The 25,436-nt window shown below is 38.5% G+C and overlaps 1 protein-coding gene across 3 annotated transcripts in view; it reads left to right on the plus strand.

The window, feature by feature from the left end:
* Positions 1–25,436, plus strand: part of PTPRO (protein tyrosine phosphatase receptor type O) — a 234,987-nt gene that overhangs the window by 139,061 nt on the left and 70,490 nt on the right. For all 3 annotated transcript variants that reach the window (XM_032391763.1, XM_032391765.1, XM_032391766.1), the window contains exons 3-9: positions 7,518–7,676; positions 9,476–9,628; positions 11,293–11,736; positions 13,595–13,756; positions 17,310–17,506; positions 24,242–24,362; positions 24,714–24,907. In XM_032391763.1, coding sequence (XP_032247654.1) covers positions 7,518–7,676; positions 9,476–9,628; positions 11,293–11,736; positions 13,595–13,756; positions 17,310–17,506; positions 24,242–24,362; positions 24,714–24,907 — 1,430 coding nt within the window. The remainder of the gene's footprint in view (positions 1–7,517; positions 7,677–9,475; positions 9,629–11,292; positions 11,737–13,594; positions 13,757–17,309; positions 17,507–24,241; positions 24,363–24,713; positions 24,908–25,436) is intronic.

The following is a 25,436-nucleotide window of genomic DNA, read 5'->3' on the forward strand; positions in this document are numbered from 1 at the left end:
AAGGAGTTAACATGGCTAGCATGTATGAATCCAGAAAATAATAAGAGAGGTAGCCAGAAAAATTGGGAGGAACCTTGACTACCTTACAAGAGTTTAGACTTTAATCCAGAAGTGATGAGGAATGCTGACAGATACAAAGAAACGACATAATAAGATTTTATTGAGGAAAGCTCCTTCTTAGAGCTGTAAGTCGTAAGATCCTGAATCCTGCATTGCAATGGGCAAATTATCAAGCAGGTATTTTGAGTAGTGGTTCAAGGTATGAACTTTAGAGCCAACAAAGAAATCTAGAAACCATATGTGTAGCATTAGGCAGGTTATTACTTTTTTAATCTAACCCAGGGGTGAGCAAGCTTTTTCTTAGATGACAGATATTTTAGGTTCTGGGGGCTGTACAGTCTGTTGCAGTGATTCAGCTCTAGTGTTGCTGCACAAAAGCAACTATAGGCAATACATGAGCGAACAAGCATGGCTGCGTTCTAATAAAACTTTATTTAAAGACACCAATATTTGAATTTCATATAATTCTGATATGTCATGAAATATTGTTCCTCTGTTAACTTTTGTCAACCATTTAACAGTGTAAAGGCCATTCTTTTTTTAAAAATTTTTTATTGTTATGTTAATTACCATACATTACATCATTAGTTTTTGGTGTAATGCTCCATGATTCGTTGTTTGTGTATAACACCCAGTGCTCCATGCAGAACGTGCCCTCTTTAATACCCATCACCAGGCTAACCCATCCTCCCACCCCCCTCCCCCCTAGAAACCTCAGTTTGTTTTTCAGAGTCCATCGTCTCTCATGGTTCGTCTCCCCCTCCGATTTCCCCCGTTTCATTCTTCCCCTCCTGCTATCTTCTTCTTTTTTTTTTTAACATATAATGTATTATTTGTTTCAGAGGTACAGGTCTGTGATTCAACAGTCTTGCACACTTCACAGCGCTCACCATAGCACACACCCTCCCCAATGCCTATCACCCAGCCACCCCATCCCTCTCACCCCCCACCACTCCAGCAACCCTCAGTTTGTTTCCTGAGATTAAGACTTAACTCAAAAGTCATACAAAAGCAAGTGGCAGGCCAGTCTTGTCTTGGGGGCTGTGAGTTTGCTGATTTGGTAGAGGGTAATATTTTGTAATGTGAAAAATATTAAAATACACTCCTTAACAAAATGTGTAGCACTTCATATAAGATCAATAAATATAAACAATACCCATGGCATTAGACAGAAAATTACTCGAGGAGTTGGAAGCAAAGGAGAGTCAAAACAGATCAGGCAGGGCAAAGTCAGTGAGGTGCAAGTGACAGAGACTCTAACAAACAGAGTATCAAGTAGCCTGCAGGCTTAGAAGTTTTGAGCAGAAACAAGTAGAAAAAATTAAGGTGAGATTGGAGGCAAGGAGAATAATTTAGAGAGCTGTTGAAATATTCCAGGAAGGAAGTGGTAAAGACTTGAATTAAGTTCATGGGTTTGATAGTGACCATGACTCTTGGACCATGGGCGCAGCTGCTGTCAGCTCACCTCAGTGGCTTGCGTGGATAGAGCTGAGCTGTCTATCTCAACATAAGTTTAGGAGCTCTGGCCTGGGACCTGGGATCAGTCCCTTTTTTCTGCTTCTGCCATCAGAAGTGAGAGTCTTGGGGCATCTGGGCGGCTCAGTCAGTGAAGCGTCCGACTCTTGATTTCAGCTCAGGTTATGATCTCAGGGTCATGAGATCAAGCCCAGCACCAGCTCTACACTGAGTGGGGAGCCTGCTTAAGATTCTCTCTCTCCCTCTCCCTCTGCCCCACCCCACTCATGCTCTCTCTCTCTCTCAAAACAAAAACAAAAACAAACAAACAAAAAACCTGAGAGCCTAATCACAGGTTTCTCTCTCTCAAGAGGACTGTGTCAGAACAGACACATTCTTAGGTTGGTCACATCAAAGGCAAGGACACTGGTCACTGATCCAACAGCTCCTTTAGTTTTAGTCCATCAAAACAGAGCAATCTCAGAAAGAAGTGCTTCTCGGCTCTTACCAGTTACCAACAAGCACAGGGTTAACTCTGCTTTTTTTAAACAGTATTTGCTCTACATTTGTTTTGTTCCTTTATCTTCTGTCTCAGATAGTTACTTCCAGAACTTTAAGAAACTTCCTATTCATGATTGTCATGAATGATTCAAAGGTAATTAAGGGACATAAAACAGTCTCCGATTAAACATCAGATTTAATTATGTGGGACACCTAAATGAGAAAAAAAAAAAAAACCCAATCATATTAAATGTCATTTAAAATGTTTTTATTGAAAGAAAAAAATGGGAATTTCATGTTAGGATTTCTTGCAAACATAATGCAGTAGATATCTGCTTGTGACACACTCTTTGCTCCTACCACAAAGCAAAAAGAAAACCAGAAGTATATTGGTAGGCTCAAAAATAAGATCGTTGTCTCTATAAAACAGAAACTCCAAGGGGGAGGTAAGCTAAAGTCCTGGGGCCTCTGTGCTCTGCATCTGGAAGAACACAGCCCTGATCTTGGGCCCCAGTACAGTAAGGATTGGAATGCTCCATACCAGATAGGGCGCAGAGCCAGGCTTTCTGTTTGGAGCAGAGATTCTTTCTGCCTGTGATAAAATTATAGATGGAGGCCTTGGGATGCAGGGAACACACAGTCAGTCTTACTCTCAAGGACCAAGCTTAGTTACCTTCTGACTCAGGGAATGAATTTGTGATAGCCACTATATCATCCATAATATCAAGAACCTTAGAATAATATTATATGCCCTGGTTCTAGACTGGGCACTGTGGTGAGCTGAACAGAAGCAATGGCTAAATTGTCTCAACAGCAAGAATAAGCAAGAAACAGGGCAATAAGAAGACACAAAGTTAGCCTAGGGCTTGTATTTCAAAACACACAATGAAATCTATGCTAAAAAAGATAGACATCAAAACAACAACCATAACATTGCAGATTATATTTTGTATAGCAATTTTTTTTTTAAGATTTTTATTTATTTATTTGACAGAGAGAGAGACAGTGAGAGAGGGAACACAAGCAGGGGGAGTGGGAGAGGGAGAAGCAGGCTTCCCGCAGAGCAGGGAGCCCGATGCGGGGCTCAATCCCAGGACCCTGGGACCATGACCTGAGCCGAAGGCAGACATTTAACGACTGAGCCACCCAGGCGCCCCTTGTATAGCAATTTGATAACAAATTTACAGTATGTTGTGATGCTCAAAGAGATAAATATAAGAATTCCATCCATTTAAAAGGATTAAAACATAATGAAGCAAAGATTGGCAGAAATTAAATAAAAATGAATCAAATAAACATAAATTAGAATTTTTTAGAAGTGAAAAATACAATTATTTAATTTAAAATTTAGTTGGTTAGACTAGGCAAAATTCACTTACTTAGTCAAATTTAGATTCAATCAAAAAACTTCAACTGATGGGATAAATTCTGTACTGATAGCATTTAAATAATAAATTGAAAGGTATTCTTTGTGATTGCCCATAATTTAGCACAATTCTTAGATATGAAGGTGGGAGAGGCTCTAACTAAGGAGGTTAAGAGTTCAAGAAAAAGAGAATGAAGGGAATAATGGGCACACTATTTCAAGAGTTGATTATGAAAATTTCCAAGACTTGAAGAGTGACATGAATCCACAGATTGACAAAGCATTCCAAATACTTATAGGGTAATTCAAAAATAAGTCTATATCTAGATATGTGATGGTGAAATCTTAGATTACCAAGGACAAATAAAAAGCTTAGAAGGTATCAAAGGGAAAAAAAAAAACATAATATGTACAAAGGAATAACTGTTAGGCTCACAGAAGTTTTCTCTTCCACAATGATTGATTCAAGAAGACAATGGAGCAATAGCTTCAAAATCCTGAGAGGAAATCTTATAATTTCATATCCAGCTAAACTACATCAAGAATAAAGATAAAGGGACACCTGGGTGGCTCAGTCAGTTAAGCATCTGCCTTTAGCTCAGGTCATGATCCCGGGTCCTGGGATCCAGTCCCAGGTCGGGCTCCCTGCTCAGTGAGGAACCTGCTTCTCCCTCTCCCTCTGCCCCTCCCCACCACTCGTGCGCACTCTCTCTCTCAAATAAATAAATAAAATCTTTAAAAAAATAAAAAAATAATAAAATATAAAGAATAAAGATAAAGAACTTTTCCAGAATACAAAGCCTAGGAGAATTTAACACCTAGACTCTAACTTAAATAACTACTAAGTGATATGTTTTAACAAGGAAGGTGAATCCAGAAGGAAGGCATAGGACACACACACAAAAAAATGACAGTGGGAATGCAGTATATGACAGAAGGTGCATTACAAATTAACAGGAGAATATGGAAAATGAACCCATGAAACAGGCAAAAGAACCAAACGATTTTAAGAAAAGAAAAGCTGAATGACCAATAAACATAAGAAAAGATAATCAACCTCTTTTGTGAACAGGAAATTAAAACAGAGACAAAATTTCGTATGTCTCAGAGTGGCAAAAACTAAAAAGGTTGATACGAACAAGTGTTGAATAAGAATATGGAGAAAGAGGAACTATCATACACTGCTGATGGAAATGTAAATTGACATAGAGTTAGAACACATTTTTACAATATCTCATACAATGGAAGATGTGCATACCCTGCTATCCAAGATTTAGTCCTGAAACATGTCTCAAGACATTTATTGCAACTTTATTTGCAAAAGTGGATGATTGAAAACAATCTATCTAACAAAATAACAGATAAACAGTAGAGTCTGTATAATTCTAAAGTGAACACTAAAACAGTTTCTAGAGATACTTGCATCAAGATGGAGAAATCTCAAAAGCACGATAGTTGATAAAAGTATAAGCTGCAAAAAAATTCATGTACTATGATACCATTAACATATTTTAAAACATGCAAAATAACATTTCGTATGGATGTTGGACACATATAAATATCAAAGTAAAAAACACATCAGAAGATAACCACCAAATTCAGAGTACTAATTTATCTCTGGCCGTGGTGGGAGGCAAAGGGGATCTGAGTGAGTTATATGAGGGAGTTTCAAATATATTTTATAATGCTTAGCTTTTTGAAAAATAAAAAGACCTGAGGACAAAAAAGGAACAAACGAACAAAAGTAATAAATGATTCACATTTTCTAACAACTCTATGTTTCTATCCTGTCCTGCCTGGTTCCCACGGGTGAAGTGTGGCTTGCAGAGAAAGGAATATTGAATTAGATCAAGATTTAACCTTGTCATCACTGAAAAACACTTGAATAATAGCAGCTCTGGTTTATAACACATCACTTAATTTCTAAAAAGAAAAATAATGAAGGAAGTCACTGGAGACACAGTAAAATATTTTTAGAGAATGCATTTGAGTTCTACTGAAAATAGACTGAATGTGCCTCAGTAATGGCTGGGCTTAGACTTTAGAATTTACAGCTGACCCGGGTCACTTAGGTTGAAGCCAAGAGAACCATAAGAAGCAAACAGGCAAGTAGGCATTTAAAAAATTCTTAGTTTAGGGGCGCCTGGGTGGCTCAGTCCTTAAGCGTCTGCCTTCGGCTCAGGTCATGATCCCAGCATCCTGGGATTGAGCCCCGTGTCAGGCTCCCTGCTCAATGGGAAGCCTGCTTCTCCCTCTCCCACTCCCCCTGCTTGTGTTCCCTCTTTCGCTGTGTGTTTCCCTGTCAAATGAATAAATAAAATCTTAAAAAAAAAAAAAATTCTTAGTTTAAATATAAGCAGCTTGCAGCACACACACAAAAAAAATCACAAAATAAAATATCTATGCTGTAATCCTCATCTATCTCTTGAATTTCAAAGTTTGACTGTGGCTTTGATGTGCAGATGTCATGCCTCAGGGCATGAAAGATTGGGTGGACCTCTCCCTTCTCTTTTCAGGAGACAGAACCCTGGTGAGAATGAGATACTGGACAGCAGGAATGGAAGAGTCCCTGCTCTGTGGCTGCTTTTTGTTGTTAGCTTTCATTTTGGTTCCCTTAGATCCAGAAGCAGTAGGTGGATTTGGTAGACTCCGTGGGTTAGTAATTAGACTGGGTTGAAAGAAAGACCTTCAAATAGTTCAAAACTTTTGGGGGATTAATCAAAGAGAAATACACAAGAGTCTTGCCGGGTTGGTTGGTTGGTTGGTTGGTTTACGTGGCACAAGTGTGTTCACTTTGTAAATGTTACCTTTAAGCAAGAAGACCAAGGACAAGTCAAAGATAAAATAGAAACATTTTAGCCAGAGAATACAGCATGTAGTCTACGGGGACATGATCACAATATATGCTGTAATCTGAACGTCCTTCCTGACTTTTTCGCTAGATGTTGGCTTGGCTTTTAAGAAAATTCCAGGAAAAATCAAAGCTTTAACATGTTGCTTCAATCCTTCCTGGATCTTGTCAATCAAAAGCAAAAGCTAAACTAGGTCACGATCCTGGAGGGCAAAATGAAAAACGTTTACCTACAGATTAAGACAAAGTAGGTACCTGCTACTTGTGGAATAAATTAAATCAAATTTTGGTGTCCTAGGGTATTGAAACTGAAATTTTAAAAGTGTAAAATTTAAAGTAAGGATATTGATTTCATTTAGGCTGCGGATGATGTCTGAGAATCCTCTAATGATAAAACTTTGAATCAAAATTAGTTTTGTCTGTAATACAATAGTTGACTCCAAACCAAATTATTTAAAATGATTTTCTCAAATCAAATGAATGCAAGTACAACTAATCCAACAGCTCCTTCGGAAGAGTGAGGGAGTGCAGTCATCTTTACAAGAATTTTGCTGAAGAATCGGAATGGAGGAGGTACAGATGTGCATCAAATTGTGGTTTTAAAAAATGAGTATTTAAAAAGTTTTGTAATGAGTTAACGACTCAAGCAAAATAGAAATAAACATTTTTTAAGCTTCTGCAGGAAAAGTGGTTTGATAAACACCATAAACTATAATTCTCACAACATAGGGTGGTTTGCAATCTTATACTTAATACAGAAAAATAACTACTAAGTTTATACAAAGAAATAAATAATCACATAAACATTTATCCTGGGTCAGAGCCAAAATGTATTTTCTGTTACCGGTCTGTTATTAACATCAAGTTTTCTTGGCTTGGAAAAAAGAAAAATGAACTAGGAATTTGGAGATATAGACTCTGCCATGTACTTGTTAAATTACTTTTGACAAATAATTTAAAGTCTCTGAGTCATCATCATTTTTGTCTGTTGAGTGGCAATATTCATATTTGCTTGTCCTAGATCTCCGGGTTGTTGCAAAAGGCAAATGGAAAAATGAATATGAAAGTTCTTTGAAAGACACAAAACACCACATAAATGTACTTTGTTAATTACTGCTCTGGAGAACAGTCAACTCATGAGTATGGGGGAGTTTAATGCTTACGGGATAATAAAAGTGTGGAAAGTGTTCTGACAGGTGTAATTTTTGGTACTTCCAAGTACTGATAATGGCCTTTCTCCCTTTTTCTCCACTTCCCCTTTGTCCATTTACTTCCCTTCTGCAGAACCCCTACCTGTAACCAGTGTTTCAATATATGACTATAAACCTTCTCCTGAAACAGGAGTCCTATTTGAAATTCATTATCCAGAAAAATATAATGTTTTCACAAGAGTAAACATAAGCTACTGGGAAGGTAAAGACTTCCGAACAATGCTATATAAAGGTAAGAAGCAAAAGGAAGGGTGATAAATATCATCTCTAAAATACTCCTTTTTACATGATGTTTGCTAATTGGACTTCTGTCTTCCTCTAAAGAGGTCTTATGATTCTCTATCTGACCATGGAAGAACCACTAAAAATAGTTATTAATTTATGAAAATCTTGTCATGAGGAATCTTAGAACATCTGGTTTGCTAGAGTCACATGCAATGCAAAAGCATAAGAAATACTCAAATTATTATTGCTTGTTTGTTAGTCTTGCCAAAGGCAGCATGTCTGGTACAAGAAATAAATTCGAACTTAAACTTAGAAGCACCTCACTTAACCATTTCCTTCTGGGTGTGTGAGAAGGGCATTTCTAGAACTAAGAAGTTCAAAAGGCACCTTCTACCAAGTTTCGCTTGGAGGTGGTCCAAGATTATTCTCAAATGCGGATGATAATGCTTTTTTGTTCCTTTGGATATATTTATCTGTATGACCAGCTAAATGATTGCATTAATATACAAAAATTGGTTTCATTGTTTATACTGGCCTGATGGGGGACCTTGTGGGGAGAGGAGAAAAAGAGATCCTATGGGAATCAATCATTTCAAAGAACCTGGTCACCTTCTCTGAGTAGACTGTTGGGGAGAAGGTGGGGAGGAAGGAACGGAGGGAGGGTATTCAGCTCCATTGGGAGTGAACTGGGAAGGAAAGGAACTTAGATAGTCTCAGGATACAAAACTGTAACATTTCTCTCTGAGGGCTTAGATGATGGTTATCAAAGTTGACTGGTTGTAACTGGAAATAGGTACTGGTGAGGTGAAGAATGGATACTGAGGCACACAGGTCATGATAGCCAGAAAAGTGCCATTTTGACTTGCTGCTTTTATAAACTCATTTCTTCCATGGATTTCTTTTTCATGAGACATGGTTTAAAACAATGCAGTGAATTTATAGTTTTTGAAGCTTTAAAACATCAAATAAATATAAACATAGACTCCACAAATTACCGCATTTTTAAATTTTCAATGAAAACAGATTATCTGCAAACTAATAAATGGGGCCTTATTTGCTTATTGATCACATGCAAATACAAGTTCATGAATAATTGAAAAGCATTCTCTGGAATTTTTGTGGAACCCAAAGCCAGGAGTTTTAAAATAAATCAATAAATATGCTCTCCTTTTTAAGTTAATTAATTTTCAAATTTATTTTTGGCTTTTAGTTCAGTAAGTGGTACTTTTGGTTTCTTTCCCACATTTCCTTCTAATTTGAATTGGAATCTTAATTTTATTATTTTCTTTAATGTTTTTCAAATTAAATCCAAATCCTTCTTTTCTTTCTTTCTTTCTTTCTTTCTTTTTTTTTAATCAGGTGCTGCCAACTGGCAGATAAACCATTCTACTTTTAAGAAGGCCATTTTTACAAGTAAGCCTAGTGAAAACATGTTTTATAAAATTACTTTTTCCTAAGTCATAAGGTGGCAAAATATCTTTGATTTTTATCATAAAATAAATGGCTAGCATAAACTGAATCTATAATTTCTATATGTTATCTTCTCCATTTAATACACAAAATGTTCCTATAATAAAAATTTAATTCCATTGTGTCCAATGCCTGCAGAAAAAAAGCTTTTCAGGATTTTGGATATAAAGATCCAAACTTTCATCTCTAATCTTATTCTAATTTTGTATTACTGACCATGCCAGAAGTTGCAGGAAATAATATCTTAGGGCTATTTAATCATAATTGTTTAGAACTTTCTAGAAGTATGTGGCATTTAGGAGATCAAAATTTTAATATAATTGTTTTTATTCTCAGATTTCTTTAAGGGAAAAACAGTATTTAATCACTGGCTGCCAGGAATATGTTATAGTAACATCACTTTTCAGCTGGTATCTGAGGCAACTTTTAATAAAAGTACTCTTGTGGAGTACAGTGGTGTCAGTCATGAACCTAAACAGCATAGAACTGGTAAGTCTTCTGAAGAATCAAATTTAGTTAAAAAATAATTAAATTATATGTTTGTTGCATGTATACATTCTATCATTCCGAGAAAAATTATGTTCTAGAGCTAAGAAATAAAATAAATATATATTTGTAATAGTCTAAAACAAATTCTCTATCAATGTAAAATAACTGAGTAAAATATTCAAAAGAAAAATCTAAAATATATCAATGTAATCATAGATTTATACTCTTTGAATGGAAAAAAAGTATGTGATACTACCAAAAGTTATAATTAAGTAACTTAACTTGACCAAGTATTCTATAACCTGGCAAAATTCCCACATGGCAGTAAAAATGATAGGAGATGTTCTAGTAAAGAATATCAGATTATTAGAGGAAGATATTGGGATTCAGATGTGTCTAAAACTTGCAGTGTTTAATTTTAGTAGCATCACCAATAGGAAGCACTGTTATAGGATGGATGGATGGATGGATAGATGGATGAATGGATGGATGGAAGAATGGATGGAAATATACACCTACCAAATGCCTGTCACCAATACCAATGTAATTGACATTGCCTGTGCCTAATGTGTCCAAATTACTCATTAGGAATGTTGGAGATACCTTTCATATGAACATTGGGAATGGATTGTTCTAGATCACCCCTGAGACCCTGCCAGTCTGAATCTAAGATGTCATGATTTTCATTAAGTAGGACAAGACAAAGAAACTATTTCAGCTAAATAAGTTAGTCACGTCACGGCAACATCTAAGATTCTATTTGTATTTTTCATTATTCAATTCAAGTAAGGAAACGTTATCAATTGAGTGACTTCTACCGGGAAGTTGTGCTAAGTATGAGAGAGATGAAGACAAAGTCTGGTGAGATAGTTTCCTGTCCTCAAAAATGGTAGAGATACAACACAAATGGCAATCATACAAGGCAGAACTGATACATGTCCTAAGAGGTACAAAGTTATGTAACTACACAAAGGAGGGAAAGATTAATTTTTATTCAAAGTTCATGGAAGGGGTGATATTTCAGCTGCTATTTGAAGGATAGGTAGAAACAGTTGCAGGGAGAGACCAGACAGCATGCCTTCATAATTTTCTACCTCTAGAAAAGTATGCTTCCCTAATTCACACATGGATTTTGTGCTCATATGTTTCATTCTGGAGAGGTGAGGAGTGAAGCAGTATTTCTAACATGTGTGTTAATGTTTCAAAGGCATATACGCAACTCTCTTACGTGCAACTATATCACAGGGAGTATTTTTATCTTGATAGCTAGAGTACACTAGAGTTGCTTTTTTTGTAAGGAAGATCCAGTGGCAGAGACTCAGGTTTTTTAAAAGGAGATTTTGATAAGCTACAGAATATTTACAAAACTCTGCTTTGGACATGGTTAAATTACCACCTGGACAAGCATCATATCACTAGTTAATGTAGTTGAAGTATGAGTGGTGATATACTCATGTATACACATCGTGCACAAAATCTTAGATAAATGTGTAACTTAACACCACAATAGTTCTTGATGTAGATTATCTTCTACTATCTTTTAGTAGAAGTAAAATTAACCTCTATTTTGTAAATCCACTTGTGTATTTGACTTACTAATAGATTAAGTATTCACTATCATAGAACTAAAAATTACTGGAAAATGAAAATTCTCTCTCTTACAGCCCCTTATCCACCTCGAAATATCTCGGTTCGTATTGTAAACTTGAACAAAAACAATTGGGAAGAACAGAGTGGCAGTTTTCCAGAGGAATCATTCATGAGATCACAAGATACAGCGGGAAAAGACAAACTCTTCCATTTTATGGATGAAACCCCTGAAATTCCCTCTGGCAACATTTCTTCTGGTTGGCCCGATTTCAACAGCAGCGACTACGAAACTCCATCCCAGCCCTATTGGTTGGGCGGCGCATCTGCAACTCCCGAAAGTGAAGATGACTTTGTCAGTGTCCTTCCCGTGGAATATGAAAATAACAGTACACTCAGTGAGACTGAGAAATCAACAGCAGGCGCTCTCTCATTTTTTCCTGTACAAATGATCCTGAATTGGTTACCACCCAAACCACCCACTGCCTTCGATGGGTTCCATATCCACATAGAAAGAGAAGGTAAAGTAACAGGAAATCAGCGACAATAAGAAATGGTGCACAAAGGAAAGGGCACTGACATATGTTGCAACTAAAATATTTAGAAAAAAAGGCTGATGGGAGACAGTTAATATTTAAAGACAAAATGGTCAAGAAAGGGAAGAATTTAATTGAGTAGCAACGCCCACTAAGACTAGAAAACAAAATTAAATAGGTAGGATCAGAATCCAGGGTTTAGGTAGTTTCTAAGTTGCCAGTATTCACAACTTGCTCACATTTCACTGCCCAACATGTCACGTACTCCGGGCCGCTGAGGAAAACCTTCCGTTTGGGAAGATTTTGAATTAAAGTTCTAACCATCACAAATTACAAAATATCCTGGAGAAATTTTCTGTTTTCTAGTACACAGTTTGTGAAGCATGTAGCAAAACAATCTTTCTGACAAGAAGGCTACCTTCCCAAGAGCGTCAGCCCTGGGGCTTCCTCATCTAGCGACTCTGATTTGCCTCAGGGTGTGCCCCTCAGGGACCAGCACTACTCCACATTTGCCTGAAGAGGAGCGGGCCGTAAAATAGAAAATGCACAGCAACTAGTATTTTCGCCATAGCATGGATCATGGTCATTGATCCAGCATTCCAGAGCTTTCTTCGTATTTTAGTCCACTAGCTTATGAAAAACAGGGCCCTGGCCAGCAGTCAATGTGGGTCATGAATCATATTTAAATTGTTTGCTAGGTTATTATAGTTATTTGCTGTTTGTTTTGTTTCTATAATAACACACTTCATTTTATACTTTCCAGTCTAGTGGTTTGAGTGGTAAAAGTTGTCAAGTTGTTAAAATTTGAAGTTTCAAATAATAGCTTTATTTTCAGGGTAGGGCATTAATATCATGTAGTATCATACAGTGCATACTGTTGTTTGCCCTTATTTTATTTTATAGAATAAGACACCAAAATCTGTGGATTCCTCTATCCTGGATTATAGAGCAATCAACCATACCCAAACATTGTGTAAAATTGAAATCCTTTGTCATTTCCAATTATTTGAGTCAAAAGTCTTCACGTTTACCTAGAATTACTTGTATAAAAGATATCTTTCTTCATCTGCCCTTAATTTGTCTTTTATTTTCCTGTCCCACAGTATATTCTGTGGAAAATAGGGTCTTGTATCTCACAATTGTTTTTTTTTAATGGGTATTTCCATGAACGTTCAATCATGCTTTCATCTGACTGCTGTGTGTTCTGCTGAAGGCTATCGTAGTCACCAACTGATGAGAACAACTTCAAATGGAGTAATAAGCAGCAGGAGATGGACTTTGAAGCAATGCAAAAATCATTTTTACCTTTAGAAAGTAAAATCTGGAAGAAGACAGATCAAGGACAAGTATTACAAGTGTCAGAAAATCTGCCCAGGAGAATTATTTCCAACTAGAAATAATTCAATTGATTTTAAGGCATTTCTGGGTATTTAATACTACTACAAAGAACTGATAAGATACTGATTGCTGGTTATTTTTTTAATCTTTATATCCAGATAAGAAAGTCAACTGTTGCAATCTTATCCCGACATTCTATTTCTATTCTGTGCATATGACATTGTTGGGTAATAATACATAAGAATATGCAGTATATACTCATCCCTAAGCTTTATTGGTTTGGATGCCATATTTTAGTTTGGTAAATTAGAAGTGTTGTGAAAAGCAATTTGAATACTTGGTCATGTTTCTTTTCTAGTACCTTTGATGAAGATGTATAATTGAACTTGACAAAAGAAAGGAAACGTATAAAAAATACTTATTTTTTGTATTAATTGACTTGTCTACATTCAGGGCCCTTCCAGGTTTCAATTCATATATATTCTCTTTTTTATATATGATTCAGAAAACTTTACTGAATATTTGACAGTGGATGAAGAAGCACATGAATTTGTTGCAGAATTGAAGGAGCCTGGGAAATATAAGTTATCTGTGACAACCTTTAGTTCCTCAGGATCTTGTGAAACTCGAAAAAGTCAGTCAGCAAAATCACTCAGTTTTTATATCAGTAAGTACCAAAGAGATTATTTTGCACTTACAGGGGAGCTAGGACAATGGAACTGGGGAGATTAATGATGCTCAGGCCTCAATTATTCATCAAACCTCAGAGACCCTGAGAAATCGTCAAGGTCAGAAGAGGCTCGGTTCCATGAGATTTTGACAGCAGAGGAAATATATGTATGTTTAATAGTAGCAAACCTACCCAGAGATTTAGCTTATGGGTTTTTTTATTATTGGGATAATTGAACATTTATTGAGCTGACTTTCCACACTAGCCATAACAAACCCTCCAAGGACACAGACACACGGTTTAGGACATATGACTTTTGTTTGAGGCCATACAGAAAACTGGTATTGTTGGACTGGGGTAGAAGTCTCATTAGAATATTGAGCTGAGAGAGCTCAAAAGAAAACCAGAGATTTAAGTGGCGTAGGACCTAGGTAGTCACCATAAATTTGGCCCAAGAAGACAAAGCTAGAGCATTCTAAAAGCCCCAGTGTCAAGTCTTCTGGTAGTTTCTACTGATTCCATGAGGAGTAATGACGGAGCAAATAATTAGTCTCTAGAAGCTGCATGAATGGTGCATGTCTGTAATGTCTTTAGCTAATCTGAATGTGCTCACCAGAGGTTTCAAGGCCAAAAATCAGTTACCTGGTTTATCAGCAGTTACATGTGCCTCCCATCAGCAGAAAGAAAAACCAGATGGCAATGGATAAAAATGGCTCTTCAGAAAAGATGACCACCACACACTTTATCACCTTCTCCAAAGGCAAAATACCTCCTTTCCCCAAATAATCCTCAAAAGGGTGGATGGGAGAATGAGAAGGGGGGCAGAGGGAAGAGACCCGTTTATTTAACAGCTGAAAAATGTTGAAAATGCCCCATGTAGCATTTCTACTTAAGAAATCAAAAATGTCGCCGCTGATAAGAGGCCTAAAGATCCATGAGATATACAGAAAGAATAGTCATAATTTTGCTTGCCTGGTTTTCAGTTATGGAAGATCTCTGACATGAGGTCACTTGAGAATGAAGTTTAGTATTCAGTTCTTCCGTGAAGCTTAAAATGTTTCATTAACTAGAAGGTTTCCCTGTCTATCAGTAGAGATCACCCCAAGTGTCAACAGCTTCCGGGAAATCTCCCTCAGCTATTCTGGCCAAAGTGGTCCTTCCCTTCTCTGAATTTCTACTGTGTTTCATAGGGCACAACATAAAATACAGAGCTTATTTGTGTATAATATTTTTCTAGATTTGTTTTATTTGTGTACATCTTACTTCTCATACCAAATTATAAAATCCTAGCCTGGGGTTATACTACTTATTTATTAATTCTGTTGTACATTTGACGAATATTCACTGAACAACTTTCATGTGTCCAGCGCTCTGCTCTAGGGTATCTAAATTGACTAGCGCTGTTGAGAATGTGTCAGAATTGCTCAAAAATATGATTATTTCAAAGAGGTGCATCTTAATATTCATCTAGAAAATATAGGGCACTAAAAATTCTGGTTTTTTCTCTGCCAATAAAAGAATACTATTTTTAGTGCTTAGGATATTCCGCTCTGCAGTAATGAGTTATTCAGGCGTACTGTATATACACCTTTAGTTTAAAACAGGAAACTATAGATATAAATACTATACTGGAACTGAGTAAGCCCCCTCAACATAGTACAGACTCATACCAGCTAAACGATATTCACAGCCCGTTTTCCTGACCAAACTGTTCCGGTGTTAAGCTAGGGCATTAATATTTATTAAATTCCATTAAGATTTATATTTCTCGTATTGCATCATGATTTTTATTTCTGTGGTTTTGAAGGCTTTCCTCAGAGATGAGAGGAAAGGTAGACATTTACATTCATCCCCCAACAGCCTCACATTTCAGTGCTCCCCATGTTTCAGGTGGAAAAAAAAAACTGAGGCACAGAAAGTTTAGTAACTCTCCCAAGTGTCTGAATGAGGACTAGAACCTAGGAATATTTGATAGCAAAGTCCATCTCCACGCAGCGTGCAGTGACCCTTTACCTTGGCTTGATCATCAGGTCAGTCCTAATGTAAAACCATTGAACAAGTGAATTTGTTTTACTTCCTCTCACTTTGGCTCTCTGTGCCCCTGCTACCTCAGTAATCTTCCTAACGGCGATGAAAACACTTCACAATTACAGAGTTCTCTAACATCTATGATCTCATTTGACCCCAGTGACAGATGGCATCATGATAAATTGTCACAAAGCACTGAGCCAGGAGGCCGGAGGTCTGGGTTGGGCCCCAAGCACTTACTAGCTGTGTGACATTGGACAGGTCATACACATCTCTGGGCCTCAGTTTTCTCATCAGTTAAATGAGGTATTGGATCTCTCAAGTTTTCAATTCTAACATTCTATGGTTTAATCCCTTTGGCCGGTGCATTGCCAGAGATTCAGAGAAGTTAAACCGTTCGCCCAAGGGTGTGTCACTAATAATGAGCAAAGCCGAGTTTTGGTCAACTTTCCTATCTCCAAACCAGCGCTTTTCACAGTTCCTAGTGCCCCCAGCGGTTTCCTGCAGGGGTTAAGAGCGTGGATTCTGGAACCAGCCTTCCTGTGGGTGAATCTACTTATCCTGTAGAGGCCTCAGCGCCCTCATCTGCAAGTGGGATTAATACTTGTACTTATCTCATAGGTCTGTTATGAAAATTAAAGGACTAACATATGTAAACATATACAAGCCTAAAGCAGAGCCTACGACCTGCCAACCTGCCGAATGCTCTCTTTGCCATCATTATGATTGTCATTTTTTATTGTCATTATCTCCCTGGCCCCATTGGCTGTGAGCCTGAGACTGCTCTCCCCAGGAGATCCGCTTGCTTCTTTCCCCCTCCTGGGTTCCAGCCCAGGAATACAGCTCCCTATTAAGACACTGAGAAGTGTATCCTAAGCAAATAAAGGAACGTTGCACATGTGCATTTCAACAAGGAACTTCTGTAGATAATAACCACCTCAACCCTTCTTGAGTGCTTACTATGTGTCAGGCACAGTGCTAATAACCACTTCAGAACCTTAAGAGAACAAAGCAAATGGTGGGCACTTCTGATGAGCTACCTTATAATGAGAAACCCACCGCGTCCCTCAAATTACCACCCAGATCTCAGGCAGCTTCTGTAATTGAGCCAGCCTGTTGCCTATTTCTTCTCTCAATATAGTCGCACTCCGCCTTTTTGATCCCGCTGCTACCAAATTTAAAATCTTTTCGTATCATGGCAGTCGAGGCTAATTTGAATCTCAAAGTCATTGTTTCTAGAGACGGAAGATCCTAACAGCAAAGGAATTCTAAACACTGCTGAAATGCCCCCACTTCCACACCCGCTCTGCGTTAAAAGAGAAGTAGATTCTCTCTGGTGAAGAATCTACTGGAATAAACTCAGAGGCAGGGGACAGAGAGCCGTGCCGGTCCACCTGCCCGTCTTAACCTTGACTGTCTGTGTAAAGGCGAAAGGAAAACATCATGATTTTTAAAACTCGACTCTTTTATCTCCACCAGCTCAGCATGAAACCTCCCTTGTGCTCTTATTTGACATGTTTAGGCCCTTCAGGAGAGTGGATGGAAGAACTGACTGAGAAGCCCCAGCATGTGAGTGTCCACGTTCTAAGCTCAACCACTGCGTTGATGTCCTGGACATCTTCCCAGGAGAACTACAATGGCACCATCGTGTCTGTGGTGTCGCTCACCTGCCAGAAACAGAAGGAGAGCCAGAGGCTAGAAAAGCAGTACTGCACTCAGGTAAGGGAACAGGAAAAAATGCTGATGGGCTTGCTCACTCAAGGCCTGCAGGAGGCCATTGCAAGAGGCTGCCCTGGGGTCTCCCCCGGGGCGGGGGGGGTGGTTTGTGAGCAGGAAATGAGTGTGCCTGGTTCTTCAGTTACACTCTTCCTCCCTCCCCCTCTGAGCACTAGCATCTTCCTTTTATTTTCACACCTCATTCAAGACACCTATGATGTGCCAGGAATTCAGATAGGACAGATGTTGGGATTCTAGATAATTGCTATGTATCTGCCTCTTGCAGAGTTTATAATCCAAGGAGAACAACGCATAAGTGAGCATATAATTACCGCAGAGTATAAAATCAGGCCGAGGCTAAAAGTAAATGATCGAGAGGCCCTATGAGTTCATGGAAAGAAAGAGCTGAGCATGAGTAAATATGGACTGGGGCAAGAGGATTTGGAAACTGGCCAGAAAAACTTTTCCCAGGGAAGGAGATGAGCAAGCAGAAGGTTCTGGGGAATTTGTGTTTGTTTGTTTGTTTGTTTGTTTTACTTTTTCTATTCTTTTTTTGTTGCTTGAACTATAAAAGTAATTCATGCTCACTGAAAAAATAATTAAAAATTAAAAGTACTAAAGTAAAAAACTCCCCGTTCACTAATCACAATTGAGAAGAGCTTTGAAGGATAAATAGAAGTTAGCTGGGCTCCAAGGGGGCATAAAGGGGCACTTGGAAATGGGGTACAAATCAGTAGTTCTGGGAATGGTTACCAGAATGAGCTCATGCACCCAGCCATCAGTTCTGAGTGAATGCCTGCCACATGGGCCCCAGGGCAGACCGTGCTTTCCATCGCCCTGAGTATCCACAGGGAGCCTGGAGCCCCGGACTATTTTCCTAAAACCTGGTTTTATTTTTTCATAGGATCAAATGTACCGATTCCTGGTGTCTTGCAAACACAAATTTCCTTCCCTAAAGGCAAAAAATTACATTATCAACTCATGTGTCATACACTGGAAATATAATACTCAAGAACAATGTTTACTATATGAAAGCTTTTTGGAATGTTTCCATTTATCCCACAAAAATTAGGCATTTAGGGAAGTTCAAAGAGTGAGAAACTTTAAAGTTGATAAGAGGAATTCAGGAATCATGGCCTTTGGAGTGCTAGAAAGGCTTAAGAGCGTTGAGATAAGCCCTTACTTGCAGATGAGGCTACCCCTTGACTTAAAGTAAGGAGTACATAGGCTAAACCGATTAATGTAATCACAACTCACTGTGCAGCTTAGAAGTTTCCCTTCCTGAGCATAGGAAAGACAGCTGACTCGTTACATTGGTAGAAAAATGTGTTTCTCTTACAGAACATGACACAGAACTTGACTGCTCCAAGGCACATTTCATCACCCCTCATCTAATGTACAAATTATGTATCTTTTGCATAGAAGCCAAAGGCTAATAGTACAGATAAAAATTGTAAATTGTAAATGAGCCAGAAAAGGCTGGGCTCAGTGCACTTTGACAATGCTTTCTTGAAATGCAAACATGAAATTGTTAAGGGTTATAGGCAAAGAGGCCAATATTTAAAGTGGAGGGCAGGATCTAGACCACTGTGTGAGGTGTTATCTCAATTACAAGACCATTTTGAAGATTTGTTATTATACCAACATTATCAATTGCCCCACTACACACACACACACACACACACACACACACAGATGCACACACACATTTTTAGATGAGGAAACATCAGTTTAAAAAGTCTGAAAAGCAGTGGTGCCTGGGTGGCATAGTCGGTGAAGTTTCTAACTCATGGTTTGGGTTCAGATCATGATCTCAGGGCTGTGAGATGGAGCCCCCCTCATCAGGCTCCTCGCTCAGTGCAGAGTCAGCTCGGGATTCTCTCTATCCCTCTCTCTCTTCCCCCCACCCTCAAATAAATAAGTAGATCTTTAAAAAAAAAAAAAAAAGAAGCCTCAAAAACTGGCCTGTAATCATGTGGCCATTAATCAAAGGAATCCGGAAGATATTATCACCAGTATCAGTCTGATTTGGGCTTATTTCCCAAAGCAACCATTATCCAAAAAGAAAAAGTAATAATATTTCTTTAATTCTGTATTCGGTGGTACTGGATTGAATTAATATTCAAGATGCAGCTCAAAAATAAGAGTGATCCTAAAGCTAAACACATACAGTAGTGCCCTCCCCCATTCATGGTTTCGCTTTCCACGGATTCAGTTTCCCATGGTCACCCGTGGGCCAGAAGCGGATGATCCTCCTCCAACATGTGGGCAGCCGGTCAATAATAGCCTAACAATAGGTCACAGCGCCTACGTCATTCACCTCACTTCATCTCATCACATAGGTATTTTATCATCTGACATCATCACAAGAAGGGTGAGTGTAGTACAATAAGGTATTTTGAGAGAGGCCATGTTCACATAACTTTTATTACAGTATAGGGTTGTAATTGTTTTCATTACTGGTTATTGTTAGTCTCTTACTCTGTCTAATTTATAAATTAAACTTTACAGTAGGTATGTATGTATAGGGAAAAAACATAGTCCACATAGGGTTCGGTACTACCCATGGATTGAGGCATCCACTGGGGGTCTTAGAACATATCCCTTGCAGATAAGCGGGGACTATGGTATTAATGGTTAATATAATGTTCCACCATTTTATACTTTCACTCTCCCTACTTTGCTTCTACCACTGACTATACCAAAGGATCCTTGCTTTATGTATCACCTAGATCATCTACGAGACCCAATGCTAGTGCCACTACTCTTTCTGACACCACCACTGATTTCTGTGCCACATAAATAAAACAAATTTGACTTGAACCTTGAGTTCACAACGCTTAGAGTCTAGCCTTCCGTGTAGGTACAATGTACCCACTAATTTGAATTTGTCCTTATCATGTGTATCCTCTTCATGTCTGGTTGTTGTTTCGTGTGTGAGTTTGCATGCAAATGTTTGTAGAAAAGGGTGTTTTGTGTTGTACGCCTCCTAACAACCATCTCAGTGCTATTCGTTAATAAATATATATTGAACATCAAGTGTGGGCTCCATCAGTGTTATACATAAAGGACCCGGTCAATTCTTCAAATTGTGCAAATGTGCTTTCAGTACTTTCTCCAAAGACTCACACACAATCATAAATTTCAGGATTAAAAAAGTCATATATGTATATATATTTATTTTTACATGTGATCTGCCTTGGTCCCTAAGTGTTTTCCGACAATGTACGTACCCTATGATTTAACAGTCTGTCATGTATTTCCTATGCTCCCTAGGACATCTTTCCTCCTATTTCTTTAGCTGGGGAGAAGCAGGACTGGTGCTTCATCGGAGGGCATTGGGCTGAACTGAATTCTCTTAAATGGAGACAAAGCCCATTGGGAATGGGAGAGAGGAAATAGTGGAATGCAAAAATGGGATGAAAATTGGGGGAGGGGATGTGGGATGATCCTCTGGAGAATAAAATACATATTATTTAGTAAGTAGTATTCAGGGGCGTTTCTCCTGCCTGCCTACAGTCTACTTGCCCCAAGGCGATCCAGGATAAAGGCAAGGGGCATGGAAGGGTAGAAGCATAGGTACAGGCTGGTGGCTCAGCAAATATTCAAAAACGAGGTGGCAGGAAGGAGTTGGTGTTTATTACTTATTATTTATTACTGAGGTCATTTTTTGAAATAGTCTGATGTATATACACATAGTTGCTTCTTTATTAAAAAAAAAAGTAGGGGCGCCTGGGTGTCTCAGTCAGTTAAGCATCAGTCTGAGTTCGGTTCAGGTCTTAATCCTGCGGTCCTGGGGGGGAGCCCCATATGGAGTCCTGTGAAGAGCCCCACCTTTAGCCCCACCTTGAGCTCCAGGTCAGAGGTGATGGCTCTGTTCTCAGTGGGGAGCCTGCTTGTCCCTCTCCCTCTGCTCCTCACCCCACTCATGCTCTCTCTTGCAAATAAATTAATAAAATCTTTGTAAAAAGGAGTATAATGTCCCTAGGGTGAATTTGTTATGATGGCATATATTTTGTATTGAGGTATAATTGATGTAGAACATATTTTCAGGGTAACAACATAATGATTCAATCATTGTATACATTGTGAAATGATCATCACAATAAGCCTAGTTGCCATCCATCACCATTCAAAGTTACAAAATCTTTTTTCTTGTGATGAGAACTTTTAAGATTTACTCTCTTAGCAATTTTCAAATATGCAACACAATATTACTGACTATAGTCACCGAGCTGTACATGACATCCCCGTGACCTGTTTATTTTATAACCGGAAGTTTGTACCTCTTGACCCCCTTCACCCATACCATCCACCTCCCAAAACCCGTCCCCTCTGGCAACCACCATTCTGTTCCCCTTACCTATAAGTTTCATTCTGTTTTGTTTGTTCATTTGTTTTGCTTTTTAGTTTCCACATAGTGAAATCATACAGTATTTGTCTTTCTCCAACTTGTTTCAATAGCATGATACCCTCAGGGTATTAAATATGATGGCATATTTAAGTGGCTCTGATTTCACATAGTCATTTGAATAATCAGAATCAACTACTTGCTTAAAATATTATCCAACCAAAGAATCTTTAACACCACCCTAAAGCAGTCTACACGTTTTCTGTCCTGCTATTCTAAGTATTCTAAATGAGTGATTAATGAGCTAAGTTAGCATTCACGGATATGCCTAGATGTCTCTGATGTGCTGTTAAGTTTTAAAGAAAAGTTGGGAGCGATGTTAATAATGTAACACCTATATGGTTCTATATCATATTATTTATGTCTATATGTATCCAGGAGGGTCTGGAAGATTGCCCACCAAAATGTTTGAAATGAGGGGAGGAGGACAGAAAAATTGCCGGTTTACGCCATTTGCTCTTCTACTGTGAGCATTATTAGTTTTCTCATTTAAAAAATTATTTTAAAGAAATAAGACAGTGTTACTTAGTTTTGCACAGCATGCATGTCTTGCTCGTAGTTTGTCTCTTCAGGAAATGCTCCGTCAGATGAGGATATCTAGTTGGCCAACTTTGTCTAGATGGCTTCCAGCAGAATTCACCTTCGAAAACATGGGCAAAAAATTCTGATATCAGTGTAAATAGGAAAGAAAGGAGGGAAATGCTAATGTAGTCATTCAACTTAATTTTATTTTGCTCAAGTTATTGGTAAAGAAATTATGGTGTGCCTGTCCCTCCACTTACATTTAGAGCAAGTTCTACCAATTTAAATTCCACAATTTCAATTGTGTAGAATCAGTTTCTGGTATCAGAAAGGTTTAAAGTTCATATCATATCACCAATTCTGTGTTTATTCTTAAAATCATAACGAAGCTTAATAAACAAAAACTTATAGCATACGTAAACTGCCAACAATACTGTTCTTCATTGATTTATGCTCCTTTCCACAGCAATTTTTTGTTATGTACCCCAGAGGCCAAAGAATTGCTGAGTAATGAGTTAACTTTATTGATACTCTAGTTTAAGCATCCTTGCCACTCTGTGAGGTATAGAATAGCATTATCTATAGTTTACCAATCAGGAAGCCAAGGTAAGAATTAAAAGCAAATTATAAATAAATTCCCATTCTTACAAGGGAGTAGAGTCAGGATTTGATTTCAGGCAGTCTGAATAGAGAGCCTGTGTTCTTTCTACTAAGCAAGACTGTCTTAACTATAGAGGCACTTAAGGTCAAAGTCGCACACTTCTTGACCCGTAAGCTGAAGCATCAATCCTCGTGCACACCAACATGTAACCTTAGTAAGAACATTTCATTCATCTATCTGTTCTATTGTTCTCTATATTGCATTTGTTACTGACCCAAAAGTTTTCTTTTTTTAAGATTTTATTTATTCATTTGACAGAGAGAGAAAGAGAGAGAGAGCACAAGCAGGGGGAGCAGCCGAGGGAGAGAGAGAGAGAAGCAGACTCCCCACTGAGCAGGGAGCCTGATGCAGGACTCGATCCCTGGACCCTGGGATCATGACCCGAGCCAAAGGCAGACACCCAACCGGCTGAGCCACCCAAGCACCCCCCCCCCTTTTTTTTTAAAGAACAGCAAAGAAGAGCTCATCTAAATGAGAAATATTTCCTACAACATTATTTTATGGGGTCACAATAGCCTGGAGAAGCGCTTCCTGCTGTCCCCCCACGCTAAGTCCCATGACTTGCCCATAGCAGGCTGTAGAGGTCACAACACTAGGCTTCCAGCCCCAGCGCTGAATCTAAATATGTGACCTTGGCCATTTCCTGGCTTTACTTTCTTGATCTATTAAATGAGAGATTTGGAGCAGATGATCTCTGAGGTCATTTCCATCTCTATAATTAGATATTATATGCTTCTAAGTGATGAGAGGCTGAAGACATTGTTGTGCTGATCTTTGTATGGTTTTAGCGGACACTACGGTTTAGGATGTCAGACTCCCCTTATGGTATTGCTGATTTGATTATGGTTAGGGGCTGATGTGTCTCTAGTGTATATAGTTAAAATTGACAGTGATGGGTATAAAGCAGTTCACGGGGCTTATTAAATCCAGCCATAGAATTTGAATGTTCTGGGTTCCCTTCAGTGTTCACATAAACTATAAATCATCCTAATTCTGAAATCTGACCTTCCCCAGAATGAGCAAAGGCTTCTGGATTTCAAAGGCATCTGTGGCTCCACAAAGAGCCCTGAATATGATATCAGCTTTTGTGTCACATTATGAAAGCCCAGCTCTAAATAAATCATATCGGGTGTTTGGTTTAAAGGTGAACTCAAGCAAATCTATTATTGAAAATCTGGTTCCTGGTGCCCAGTACCAGGTCGTGATGTACCTAAGAAAAGGCCCTTTGATTGGACCCCCTTCAGATCCTGTCACATTTGCTATCGGTAAGCTGCCAGCCTCCAGAATAACTTTATCAGAGTACTGTTGGGGGGAGAGGCGGGGGTCCAATGCCCAGGTCCAAGTCATTATCATCATATATGGGGGGGCCCTACTTGTTCACCCAATATTCTACACTCAGAGTAATAAATGACTACTGTTATATACCAGGGGGATATCGTTAGCATCTACAGCTCAGGAAAAATAACATCAGAGGCGAATATGATTTATTCAATGATGGTATTGGAAGAGCGAAAACTCTAGCTATTAAGAAGTTTGAAGCCGTTGCTAAGATATTAAACATTCCTTCCTGGCTCTTTTTTTTTTTTTTTTTTTCATCCCTCCCCACTTCTTCTTAGTTCCAACGGGGATAAAGGATTTAATGCTCTATCCCTTGGGTCCTACGGCAGTGGTCCTGAGCTGGAGCAGACCTTACTTAGGAGTGTTCAGAAAATACGTAGTTGAAATGTTTTATTTCAACCCTGCAACAATGACATCAGAGTGGACAACGTACTATGAAATCACAGCAACTATCTCCTTGACTGCATCCGTGGTAAGTAGCTGTCACACGTCCCTGTGTAAACAGATGTGCCTTTCCCTACCAAATGTACCAGAAAAAGTTACCTGTAAATACATACGGGGGCTTGCTGCTTTCAAGATTTTTCTAGTTGTTTTTGCTTTCTGGACTATTTTTGTTTTGGGGAGAGATAGAGAGAGAGAAAAAAATAATTATGTGAAGCAAGCTTTCACCCCTAATTGAGCATATCCACATTTTACTAGAGCTATCAAGTGCTTATTGTTTCTCTCTACTCCCGAGGAGGAAAACACACAAAAACATTTCCTTTAGTCATTCGATAATGAGTTGACACTGTTTAACGCTAATGATGACTATTCTTAACATCTACACATCCTTTAAATACCTCTAATGTCAGGTCATTAGAAGATGCTTTTCAAGAGAGCAGGTGAAGATTGCTCTTTCTGAGACTGGAATAATTTCTAAAGTGCAGGTTCCTACAGGTCATGCATGAAGTATACAATTGTCCTCTACCCAGCTGAAGACTCTGATATTTGCCACCCAACAA

This window comes from Phoca vitulina, unplaced genomic scaffold (assembly GCF_004348235.1).
Source record: "Phoca vitulina isolate PV1807 unplaced genomic scaffold, GSC_HSeal_1.0 scaffold64, whole genome shotgun sequence".
Lineage (NCBI taxonomy): Eukaryota > Metazoa > Chordata > Mammalia > Carnivora > Phocidae > Phoca > Phoca vitulina.